This window comes from Panulirus ornatus, chromosome 18 (assembly GCF_036320965.1).
Source record: "Panulirus ornatus isolate Po-2019 chromosome 18, ASM3632096v1, whole genome shotgun sequence".
NCBI lineage: Eukaryota > Metazoa > Arthropoda > Malacostraca > Decapoda > Palinuridae > Panulirus > Panulirus ornatus.
Genome location: NC_092241.1, coordinates 6,599,526 through 6,612,749, shown reverse-complemented (window position 1 = coordinate 6,612,749; position 13,224 = coordinate 6,599,526). Strand labels below are relative to the sequence as shown.

At 38.0% G+C, this 13,224-nt stretch overlaps 1 protein-coding gene across 19 annotated transcripts in view; it reads left to right on the top strand.

The window, feature by feature from the left end:
* CRMP (Collapsin Response Mediator Protein) overlaps nucleotides 1-13,224 on the top strand; it is a 214,114-nt gene that overhangs the window by 181,318 nt on the left and 19,572 nt on the right. For 12 of the 19 annotated variants that reach the window (XM_071672827.1, XM_071672829.1, XM_071672826.1 and 9 more), the window contains 3 exons: nucleotides 6,934-7,166; nucleotides 10,630-10,855; nucleotides 12,590-12,700. In XM_071672827.1, coding sequence (XP_071528928.1) covers nucleotides 6,934-7,166; nucleotides 10,630-10,855; nucleotides 12,590-12,700 — 570 coding nt within the window. Of the gene's footprint in view, nucleotides 1-6,424; nucleotides 6,658-6,933; nucleotides 7,167-10,629; nucleotides 10,856-12,589; nucleotides 12,701-13,224 lie in introns of all 19 variants that reach the window. The other 7 variants (XM_071672828.1, XM_071672825.1, XM_071672823.1 and 4 more) reach the window with 1 other exon arrangement.

Genomic DNA, 13,224 nt, shown 5'->3' with positions numbered 1-13,224 from the left:
ATGTTCCTCATTTTCAACTTCATTTCATGCTAGAGAAAAACATGTTCACGATAAGAAATTTTTCAATAGCAGCTGTAAATTTGGTAAGTAAATGTCTTTCATTGTTAGTCTTTCATTGTTAAGTGTATAGCATATAAATCATGCAAAAATGTGAAGGTTTTTCATGATTTTTGCATGTAGTTTGAATTTGCATTTTAATATCCATGTTCGGATTTGCTTTTGAACTCAAGAAAATACTGCATCATGTATAAAGGTATACAAGTTTCTTAGTGCATAATTATGTGATTCATTTATTTCAAGCTACTTGTTTGTTGAGCAGAATATGAGGCCCATATCCTCTTAGGGATTTTGGTGAAACTTTTGTCTTAGCCCTCAACATCTCTAAAGCATTTGACAGGGTGGGGCACAAATCTTTGCATTCCAAACTTGTTCTCTTTAGTTTCACTGCTTCACTTTGTTCTCTTATGCATAGTTTCTTCTTTAGCCATTTCCTTGCTGTAGTTGTCATTGGAGTGACCTTCCCCTCCTATCTTTTCAATAGCTGTGTTCCTGAGTGTTCTTTCCTATGACCTGTTCTCTTTCTTTTGTCAAAAAATGATCTTTCTATTTTTGACTCTTTTTGCTGATGATTCCACTTTACATACTTCACCTCACTTTCCCTTACACCTCCTTCTAATACTCATTCTCTTCCTTGTATTAATCTTATTTCCTCTCTCATTTCAGACTTGTGCAGCATTTCAGAGTGGGGAAGTAGTAACGATGTAAAATTCATTAGTGCTAAAATGCAGTCTCTCCCATTGTCTCTCATTTGTTTACCTTTGTTCAAATTCAAAATACCACAATTCAATCTTGTAACTATATATACATGTTTGATTTAACCATATCCTCTAACTTGTCCTGGAAATCCCATGTAATCAACATTACAGAGTGCTTCCCAGAAGATGGGAATAGTGTATAAATGCCATAATCAGTTTTCTTGTGAACAGCTTTTTCTATCAATAAGTGTTTTATCTGCCCAAGTATGGAATACTACTCACACATCCGGGCTGGCTCCTCCTCCTTTCCTCTTTTAACTGGAGTGGAATGTAAAGCCTTCTTTCTTCTTTCTTTCAAACTATTCGCCATTTCCCGCATTAGCGAGGTAGCGTTAAGAACAGAGGACTGGGCCTTTGAGGGAATACCCTCACCTGGCCGAATTCTCTGTTCCTTCTTTTGGGGAAAAAAAAAAAGAAAAAAAAAATCTGATTGATTTTCCTGGCATCACATCTTTTCAACCCTCCCTTTCTGTATGCCATGGTGGTGTTGCTATCTCTTTGTATTGTAGGTATTGTTTTGACCATTATTCTCATGAACTGTCTGCATGTATCCCCACCTCACACATTTGGACCTGTGGTATGCATTTGGGTGTTGCATCCCACAGCCTCTTGTGTGGAGACCGGCATTCATTCTTCCTTCAAACAGCTAAACGTTAGAATTTTTTTCCTTTTATTGTCTTTCCCTCTTCATATAACCTTTCTTCCTTTAAGAGTTAGGTATGCAGACACTTGCAGAGCTCTGATTAGTTTCTTCTTCCATTTTATTTGCTCTTTTCTTTCACCCAAGATGCCTTTGATTAGGGCATTTTATTTGCCTGTGCTCTCTGCCATATTGGTCGCTCTGAAAATAAAAGAATAAAAGCTAGGTTATTAGGCAGAAAAACAGTTTAGTTGGGTAGCAAGTTTGAGTAAGGAAAAAATTGGAAGAAGTGAAGTGTTTTAGATATCTGGGAGTGGACATGGCAGCAAATGAAACCGTGGAAGTAAAGGAGAATCATAGGTTGAGTGAGGGGAACGAAGGATTTAGGAGCATGGAGGAATGTGTAGAAAGAGAGTTCACTATCTGGGAGTAAGAAAATTAATGTGTTTGAAGGTATAGTAGTTCTGGTGATGTTGTATGGATGCAAAGCATGAGCTGTAGGTGAGAATGTATGGAAGAAGGTAGAGGTGTCAGATATGAAATGTTTGACGGCAGTATATGGTGTAAGGAGGTTTCGTCAAGTAAGTAATGATAGAGTAAGGGAGAATTGTGATAAAGAGGATAGAGGAAGAGAGAATTGTGATAAAAAAAAGAGTGTGGCTGACAGAGCTGGAGAGGACGTGCTGAAATGATTTGGATATATGGAGAGAATGAGTAAGGAGAGGTTGGCAAAGAGGATTTATATTTCAGAAGTAGAGGGGGGAGACCAAATTGTCGATGGAAGGATGGAGTGAAACAAGTATCAAGTTCTCTGGGTCTGAACATGCAAGAAGGTGAAAGATGTGCACTAAATAGAGGGAATTAGAGCAATTAGGTATACAGGGCTTGACCTGTTGGCAGTGGACTGATTCAGGACATATGAAGCAGCCAATGGAAACCACAGAATGGTTTGTGAGTTCCTAGTTAGGGTTAGGGGGTTGTGGTTACAGTGATATCCATATGACATATGGATGTGGGTGAATGAGTTCATTTCTTTGTTTGGCACTACCTTGCTAATATAGAAAATGGCAAACAAATATGAAAGACAAAGAGGTTTTGAATTATTGGAAGATGATATTATTAAAGCAATTGATCAGCTAAAATTCAGCTCCTGGAACAGATGGATTCTCAGCAAATATATGGTTGCCCTTGATACATCCAAACCTTTTGACAGGTGTGGCGTCTGGGTCTCATCTCTTAGTTCTCCTCTTTTGGCTTCTGTTGCTCACTTTGCTCCCTCATATCTTGGTTCCTGTCTGGTCAGTCTATCTCTTTGGATCAGCCTCTACCCCTTTCTCTATCAGTGGCTGTGTCCCTCGAGATTCTGCCCTTCTCCTACACCTTTTTTCCTTTAAATCAATAATTCCTTTCTTCTACAAATAACATTAGTGATGGCTGTGTAGTGAGTCAGCACTTCAATGGTTGTCAATTTGTACTCGTTTGACCCAGATAGCTATCTTTTCTTTTTGCCTCTTCCACGTGTGGGCTACTGGTATTCTGTCCACAAACATACAATCTCTCCTCATCACAAATAACACTTGACAACAGTTAACTCACACAACTCATTCTTTGCAGCTTAGATTTCCCTGCAGTGAGAACTTTTTGCTAGCCCTGCCTTTTGGCACAATGATAGAAGCACTAGATAGAAGCAGTAAGTAGAAATGTCAGACAGGGGCTTTAGGTAGTACATTAGGTAGGAGCATTATATATAAGTAGTGGGTTGTAACAATAGGCAGGAATAGTAGGTAGACACATTAGGTAGAAGTAATAGGAAGGAACGTTAAGTAGGAGCCTCTGAAAACTCTGCACTGGAGTTGCTCTCTGCCAGTGGCCTGTTAGGGGTAAGGCACTAATGGCTAAGAAGTGGCACTCATCAGTAACAGCGACTCTTTTACCATGGCCACCCCCTTGAGGAGTTCCCAAAGGGAATGGGAATCAGAAATATAGAAAGATACAGATAATCAAATGCACTGATATGCTGATGATTCACCACCGCATTACCCAGCATCCTTCAAGTCTGCTCCTTCTTCTCTCAGTCGATCTGCTGTTCATCTCGACACAATGTCCTCAATAAACTCAGACTTGGACAGAATCTCTCAGTGGGGTAGATGAAAGCTGATTAAGTTTAAAGTCTCCAAGACCTAGTTTCTGCCCATCTGTCTATCGAAAATTGTCCAAAACTTTCCTCTTTTCTTTGATGGATCTTTAATTCCACCTCTTGACTCACTGAGCATATCTGGTATTACTGAAACATCTATGCTATCATGGAAACCCCACATTATGGAAATAGCTAAGTCTGTCTCTGAGCAACTGGGTCATGTTTGAATGTTGAAATGTCTTTTCTTTGAAACAGTTGCTCTGTTTACTCAAAGGATTGATCCATTCTTGTATGATGTACTGCTCTTAATCTTGGGTGGTTCTAGCTTTGCATCTGTACGTGACAAAGTTGACTTGAAAGTTGCCTCACTTATCAGCTCTCCCGAGGTGAACATGATGCTTGATCCACTTGCCCTACACCGTAATACTGGTTTATTTTCCATCTTCTAAAGGTATTACTTTAGTTTTTGCTCCTGAGAACTGGCTGCTTTTGTGACCCTATTCCTAGGTAACCTAATCAACACTTGTCAAGCTGCTGTGTCACATGATTGCTGTGTGACCATTGGCAACTTAAGGGTGAGCTATATTGATAACTGTCTCTTTCCCTACACTTCTAAGCCTTAAAACCCTCTACCCTCTCATACATTTAAAATTGGCATATGTAACAGCAAGACACAAAGAAGGGTCTAAGTTATTACCTAGATAGTATAGAGTAGTTAGCTTGACCTCTCACATAATAAAGAAATCTAAAAAAGTGATAAAAGGACATTAAACCATATGATTAAGATTAGTAGCACAAAGAAGGCAACATGGATTTGTGCTTGGAAAAGATTGCAAATCCAAGTATTAGCTCATTACAGTGACATGTATGAAAATTTGATCCAAGGAAAAAGAATGAATATTGTTTTTCTTGACTTTACACAAGCATTTCACAACCAAGGGATTTAGCCAGAGAAAGTTGCTAAACAAAACATGGAGGGTAATATAGAAAGATGGATTAAAGAATTTTTAAATGGTAGAAAGTTCAGAGTGGTAGGAAACAGAACCATGTTTGAGGAGGATGATGTCTTATCTGGGGTACCATCAGATATGTTGTTAGTCTCAGTACTCTTTGTACCAATAGTATCAGAAATCGACAGTGAAGATTGTAAGGAGCTTTGCGGATGACACCAGAATAAGCAAAATGATTGGATCAGAGACTGATCAGATGGGGATACAAAAAGACACATTTTCTCAGTTTATTTTCCTATACTTGAAATACTCAAATATCAGTAATTTACCATCTCAGAGAAGAGAGTGTCTCAGTACTTCCTCAACTATCCTTACCATTCCTTAACTGTTCACAGTACACATTTGCTTTAGGTAATTGCAGTTCTCTAGGTTGTAAACTAACTAATATTATACTTCCTACTCACAATAATCTTACCTATTTTATATTATCTGAGACTTCATCTATTTATATTTCTTGTAATTAATGGAATCCCTTATTAAGACAGCTAATACACCTTTCCTTTATCTTCTCTGTCCTTTCTTGTCACTGTGTACTCCTCTGGATGGATGAGATTAGAATTTACAGTGGTTTACTTTTTGGTTCTTAATCCCCTATCCCTGGGGATAGGGGATTAAGAATACATCCCACGTATTCCCTGCGTGTCGTAGAAGGCGACTAAAAGGGGAGGGAGCGGGGGGCTGGAAATCCTCCCCTCTCTCTTTTTTTTTTTTTTTATTTTCCAAAAGAAGGAACAGAGGGGGCCAGGGGAGGATATTCCAAAAAAGGCCCAGTCCTCTGTTCTTAACGCTACCTCGCTATCGCGGGAAATGGCGAATAGTATGAAAAAAAAAAAAAAACTTTTTGGTTCTGTCTTCACCACTCCCACAGGGTTGGGTTTGTAGCCACCTTTATGATCTTTGAATTCCATTGCCAATCTATTTGTCACCAGGCCATCTACTTTTGTGTAAAAAACTTTCATGCCAGCCTTCTTGAGCCAGACATGGGGTTGTTGTACCTCCTTCTGGCCTGATCAAATTGCCATTTACCAGTTTTCTTTGGTTCTGTCTGTTTCTTCCCTTAGTTTGTCATTCTTAACCAAACTCTAATTGGAATTCCTCGTTTTTGGCGAGTTTATTATTCCATGCAAGCACCTCTTGATCAAACATTTCCATATCAAATGTTAGCCTAAGTGGCCTTCCCCTGGTCACATGTTTGTGCTTCCCCTTTTTCCTGACACCTTTTTAATTTTCCACTTTAATCTGTTATGTCCAGAGTATATGTGTTTTTTACATTTTTTACCAGCCTAAAGGGAATGATAAAACCATAGACTCATTATCTTGGCTGCAATATGGTAAGATAGTAGTTAAGATAAGCTATATGAAATTATACTTTGCATATAGAAGTTTAGTTGTTATAATGATAATCTAATGCCCCTCAGCATGCATGATGGTACTTAAACATGTTTTGCTCACTGCATGTTAATGTTTTAAAGAGCAATATGGATTTAAAGAAAAAGTGCTATTCTAATCTTTATCTTTGATTTCTATTTAATACAAGTGTTCAGTTTAGCAAGATTGTGGAGGTTTGATAAGATAAATGATTCCCAAGTTTTTTTTATCTAAAATGCCATTTCAGGATGATTGTTATTAAGAGTGCTTTAAATGATTAGTCACTCACAAATGATATTGCTGTTATGACTTTTATATGCTCGCTCTTCTCAAATTTGATTTATTCTTATAACTCACCTTTAGCATCACAAAAATTTACTTAAAAAATTTTATCTTGTTTGTTTTGTTTTTATTCTATTTGATAGTATTTTTCCTTTTATTTTTCAATTCCTAGGCTGGATGTCCTCTGTATGTAGTGCATGTTATGTCAAAGAGCGCTGCTGATGTAGTTTCCAGTAAACGAAAGCAGGGCTGCATTGTGTTTGGTGAGCCTATTGCTGCCTCTCTTGGAACAGATGGTACTCATTACTGGCATAAGTGCTGGCGTCATGCAGCAGCTCATGTAATGGGCCCTCCCCTCAGACCTGACTCAGAAACACCAAAATACCTGATGGACCTGTTGGCAAAGTATGTTTTTCTAGCTTTTTGTGTTCTGGTGACTGGGGTATTCTGGCCTTTTGATGGTCTAGTGTACTCATTGTATTACTCCAATTGTATTTATCAGACTCCATAAACATTAATGTCTGTAATGTCTTCATCCTTTCCAGCTGTGATTAAGGACCATACTCTTTTGCAGGCAGGCAACCTTTTCTCTATCGTTCCCGTCTTTTTGTTCAAAATTCTGTCCCCGTTTCTTTTAGAGTGTCTTTGCCTTCACTCTCTATTAGGCTAAGTTTATTTCAGGTTGGGTGTCCTCTTTATATTTGCAAAGTTATGAGCAAATCAGCTGCAGCAGCTCTTGGGCAAAATCTCCGAAGAGGCACACTGGTGTGGGGTGAGACCATTGTTGCTGCTCTGGGAACTGATGGTTCCCACTACTACAACCCTTGTTGGCAACATGCAGCTGGTCATGTTATGTCTCCCCCTCTGCGTAATGATCCCAGAACTCCCAACTTACTCATGGAGCTCTTGAATGTGTAAGATTGTCATTAGTGTCCATAGAATCTTGAGTTGCTTACTTATGTATTATTTTGGATGAGTTATTCACCTGCTTTATGTCCAAACTATGATTCTTTTTTGTAGGTCAGTTGTTCCCATGCAGTACTAAAACATGCACTTGCACACCCACAAATTCAGTCCTCCCTGGTGTAGTGAACAGGGTTGCTGACTGTGAGTCAGCTTAGGTCTGCCCAGAGTTGGACCTGCATGCATTTGAATCCTGAGCAGTCAGTCTGCCCACACCCATCCCATCCTTGAGAATGTTTGATAAATTGATACCTATTGTTGGCTTGAGTGCGTGTGTTTTTGTTCATACACACAGAATTAAAGACATGGCACATTTATACAAGGCTAAGAGGTGGGGCAGCACAAATTTAAAGCTTTCTTTGTGATACACTTATAGTTATTACACAGACACACACACACACACACACACACACACACACACACACACGCGCACACACACATATGGAAAAGGTATAGGCTTTGAATTTGCTTACTTTGAAAGAGAGAAGAGTGAGGGATGACCTTATCATAACCTTCAAGTTTTTAAAACAGATTAATGATGTGGAGAGTAAGCAGTTCTTCAAGAGATGTAGAGATAGAGCAACCGGAGGACATAACATGAAATTAAACAGGAAACATGTGAAAAAAAAAGTACTTTTATATTATACCACTGGTTAATGGATGGAATATAATGACTAAGGACATGGTAAATGCAGACAGCATACATAAATCTAAGGAGTTGTATGACAGTAGGGAATGTTCAAGTGATAGGGTTCCATGAATGTAAAACTCCTTCCATGTTCATCACAAATAATTAATTACTGATGGGTAGTTACATGTACACACAGAAACTGGAGGTGAGAGATGTTTATTTTAACCTCACCTTCTAGTGTTCATATGATTTAATTTTTACATTGTCCTGTTAGTAAGTAAAGTGTATGAAATCTATATATTTTGTGAAAAGAATTGTATCAAGTAGAAAAAAGTATCATTATCTTCTTATGTACTGAATTTTTATCAAGGTTTATGTGCTCTTCACCCGAGAATGCTTTATGAATTATTATCAATGAATTAATGTGTAATGTTGTTAAATGTAGAAATATCCAGCTTAAAAGCAGTAAGACATGTTTCAAGAGTGCACATGGTGTTTGGTTTATTTGCTTTTATTATGAGAGCTGTTGGTAATTTTGTATTTGGCTTAGTGTACAGACACAGAAATTTGAGACCCACACCATAAGTAAGATGCACTTTGTGACTGGAATGAATTTTCTCATTTTCTTTTGTTAATCATTTCAGAAACTATTTATAGTTTTTGCATTTTCATGAAATATTGGTGTCTTTATTGGATTTGAAAGCATTTTCAGTTTATTTTATTCACTCTTGCATATAAATGATTTAAACTTGTATGCATGGTTCATGTTGAAGTACCTGATGATTGATGGAATGCATGCATAGTGCCACCCTACAAAGGCAAAGGAGATAAAGGTAAATGAACAAATTACAGAGGTATAAGTTTGTTGAGTATTCCTGGGAAATTATATGGGAGGTTATTGATTGAGAGGGTAAAGGCATGTACAGAGCACCAAACTGGGGAAGAGCAGTGTGGTTTCAGAAGTGGTAGAGGATGTGTGGATCAGGTGTTTGCTTTGAAGAATGTATGTGAGAAATACTTAGAAAAACAGATGGATTTGTATGTAGAATTTATGGATCTGGAGAAGGCATATGATAGAGTTGATAGAGATGCTTTGTGGAAGGTATTAAGAGTATATGGTGTGGGAGGCAAGTTGCTAGAAGCAGTGGAAAGTTTTTATCAAGGATATAAGACATGTTTATGAGTAGGAAGAGAAGAAAGTGATTGGTTCCCAGTGAATGTCGGTTTGTGGCAGGGGTGCGTGATGTCTCCATGGTTGTTTAATTTGTTCATGGATGAGGTTGTTAGGGAGGTGAATGCAAGAGTTTTGGAGAGAGGGGCAAGTATGCAGTCTGTTGTGGATGAGAGGGCTTGGGAAATGAGTCAGTTGTTGTTCACTGATAATACAGCACTGGTGACTGATTCAGGTGAGAAACTGCAGAAGTTGGAGACTGAGTTTGGTAAAGTGTGTGAAAGAAGAAAGCTGAGAGTAGATGTGAATAAGAGCAAGGTTATTTGGTTCATTAGGGTTGAGGGACAAGTTAATTGGAAGGTAAGTTTGAGTGGAGAAAAACTGGAGGAAGTGAAGTGTTTAGATACCTGGGAGTGGATTTGGCAGCGGATGGAACCATGAAAGCAGAAGTAAGTTACAGGGTGGGGGAAGGGGTGAAGGTTCTGGGAGCGTTGAAGAATGTGTGGAAGGTGAGAACATTATCTTGGAGAGCAAAAATGGGTATGTTTGAAGGAATAGTTGTTCTAACAATGTTATATGGTTGTGAGGCTTGGGCTATAGATTGGGTTGTGTGGAGAAGGGTGGATGTGTTGGAAATGAAATGTTTGAGGAAAATATGTGGTGTGAGGTGGTTTGATCGAGTAAGCAATGAAAGGGTAAGAGAGATGTGTGGTAATAAAAAGAGTGTGGTTGAGAGAGCAGAAGAGGGTGTATTGAAATGGTTTGGTCACATGGGGAGAATGAGTGAAGAAAGACTGACAAAGAGGATATATTTGTCAAAGATGGAGGGAACGAGGAGAAGCAGAAGGCCAAATGGGAGGTGGAAGGATGGAGTAAAAATGTTTTTGAGCAGTTGGGTCCTGAACATGTAGGAGGTTGAAAGTCATGCAGGGAATAATGAATTGGAATGATGTGGTATACTGGGGTCGACATGCTGTCAGTGGATTAAACCAGGGCATGTAAAGCATATGGGGTAAACCATGGAAAGTTTTGTGGGGCCTGGATGTGGAAAGGGAGCTGTGGTTTGGGTCCATTACACATGATAGCTAGAGATTGAGTGTGAATAGACGTGGCCTTTTTTGTCTTTTCCTAGCACTACCTCAGGGGGGGATGCTGATTCATGTGTGGTGAGGTGGAGACTGGAATGGATGAAGGTAGCACGTATGAATATGTACATATGTATATATGTGTATATCTGTGTATGTATATGTATGTATGCATTGAAATGTATAGGTATGTATATGTGCGTGTGTGGGCGTTTATGTATATACATGTGTATGTAGGTGGGTTGGGCCATTCTTTTGTCTGTTTCCTTGCACTACCTCACTGACACGGGAGTATGATAATGATAATAATATAAACTTTGGAAATGGTCCATATTTTATAGACTATGAATGTTTGGTTATTCCTTTCCCTAAAGCAAAATTCTCTTATCTTGCCTGATGTAAAAAGTCATCATTCCAGACATTCTTGAGAGATAAATGAATGAAATATTGTTATATACATGTTATATACATTTTCAATGGCATTTGTTCACATGAAATTGATTACTATTGTTTGATTTGATTTGCAGTGGTGACCTTCAGACCACCGGCACAGACAATTGCACCTTCTCAGCTTCTCAGAAAGCTATTGGAAAAGATGACTTCACAAAGATCCCTAATGGTGTCAATGGTGTAGAGGACCGAATGTCTGTGATCTGGGAAAAAGGTGTGGTATCTGGTAAGATGGACCCTTGCAGATTTGTTGCCGTTACATCTACCAATGCTGCCAAGATCTTTAATATTTATCCCAAGAAGGCAAGTGGATTAGCAACAAGTATTTTTGCAGTAGAATGATTACCTTTTTAGTATTTTTTTTATCCTAACTACAGTGAATATAAGGAAATACCTGTCAAAACTGTGTCTCTGCCAGTAGTTTCTAGGCCCTGACCATTGATGATTTGCCTTAGGGTTCAGTCAGCACCATAAGTCTGTTCCTCTTTTTCATTTCTGTATAAATGGCAAAAGCAGAAAACTATTGATACACAGTTTTTGATGCACTTGAGATGTTTGGTATGCCTGATGAAGCCTGCCTGTTGTTGTGTGGCTAAACTTACAGTGATAGAGATTTAAACACTCTCAGATGAAAGCGGCTGTTAGAATATTTTGAACCTAGGCTTGATGCATGACTTTAGAAGATAAAAATTGGTCTGAATATTGACCAGCACCTGTGAGGGAGCTATTTACTTGTTGCATCAACCCACCCAAGTCATGTTTACTCTGACAAGGTCCCTTTTCTCAAGTGTTGTCTTAAGGGTATGGGATAAGATTTTATTAGTAATTGTGCTTGATTCAATAGGCGAATTGGAAAGGCAAATCCTCTACCAAGACCGAAGTTGTTGATGATATGCATCATCTAGTTATGATGGTTAACAGATAGCCAGTGAGACAAGATCACTTACTTTCATGCATTACTGTGATTTATTACCAAAACTAACATCTTTGTATTAAAAGAAAAAAATTCGTATGAAAACAAGTAAAGATAAGTGCTGAAGTAAATTAGAATGCACTCATCTAGGATATTTAATTGTTCACTCATAGGTAATCTTAACTTTAGATATTTCAAATATAAAGCTGTTGCATAGGTAAATATCAGGATCAGTCTTTTTACAATTTTTTTTATATCATCACAAATGAGTTATAATGCAGATGAAAAAGTGAGATTGGTGAATAGCAAATTTTCCAGATAATGACCATAAGATATAATAGAAACTGTTGTCTACTTGGTGAGCCAAAATTGTGGATTTTTTTAGATTATCTTTGGTTTTTTCATACTATTCGCCATCTCCCGCACCACGAGGTAGCGTTAAGAACAGAGGACTGGGCGTTTGAGGGAATATCCTCACCTGACCCCCTTCTCTGTTCCTTCTTTCACTTCTTGAATAACTTTGTATATACACAAATATAGCCAGAGGCAGAACAATAGGTAACCCACTTATGGAGTGCTGTGTTATTAATTATGTTTCCTCAGATCATTATCTGATGTTATTTAGCACTTTGTCAATCTTATGTAAAGGTGTCTTGAACTGAAAATATGAAAGCATGCACTTGAATTGGGTATATTGGTAATATTAAATGAGTTGTGTTACTGAATATACAATTGAAACGCAGATTGTTTGCTTCAAACAAAATGGAAATAACCCCCATAGTTTTGATCTTGATTAAAATGAAAAAGTGTAGTAGGTTACCATACCCTTTTGCTAGCATAGGGATGAACACCTAAGTACTACAAAGTGATCCCCACTGAAGCTTTTTGTTTTATTTTGCTTTTGTATGAATATGCAAAAGGAAGGTCTGGGAATGATAATGAAGTATTGGTAGCTGGAAAAGATGTTTGATTTCAAGTAGATGTGTCCAAGGCTTTTAGTTGCAAAATTCAAGTTTGGTAGATGGTTTAGATGGAGCTTGTCTGTTTATTACAAATAGAGACATAGAAAATATTTATCTGTATATTCATGATTGTAATTGACTGTTGTTGTGTGAATATTCCAGGGTCGCATTGCAGTTGGGTCAGATGCTGATATTGTGGTATGGAACCCACATGCTACTCGAGTTATTTCTGCAAAGACACATCATCAAGCTGTTGACTTCAATATATTTGAGGTATTTAATGATTGACGTTTGCATATTTTTGCCATTAGCAACAGAAGTTTAAGCTTCTAGCTTACAAGTAATTGTCATAAGTGTTGTGTGGATTTGTTGATATATGATTCTGATATTTGTTTCCCTTGGCATATGTACAGCTTGGCATGGTCATACCATTGTACAAATTTGTCCTATTCATGACACAGGTTAGGTACTGATGTAAAGTTTTTTGTTTAGAAATGTTACCTTTGCACTGACAGGAGTGCGACATTGATATCTAAGTTTTAAGAGGAATATTGAAGTGCTTTACGTAACTTTTTGATCTGGTGAGGCAAAGAATTATGGGATTTTTGAAGTACAAATGAAGTTTTGTTAGGAAATTTTTTGAGGAAGAGTGAGGATCTGTACCATCAGTAGAGGTCACTAAGGACTAAATGATACCTCACTAGGGGAAATAGCCCCCTTATTTCAGTATGAAAGTTTCATGCTTCCCTGACTAATTATGAAACCCTAACCCAGCTTACATTTCTGCCTCCTACTCT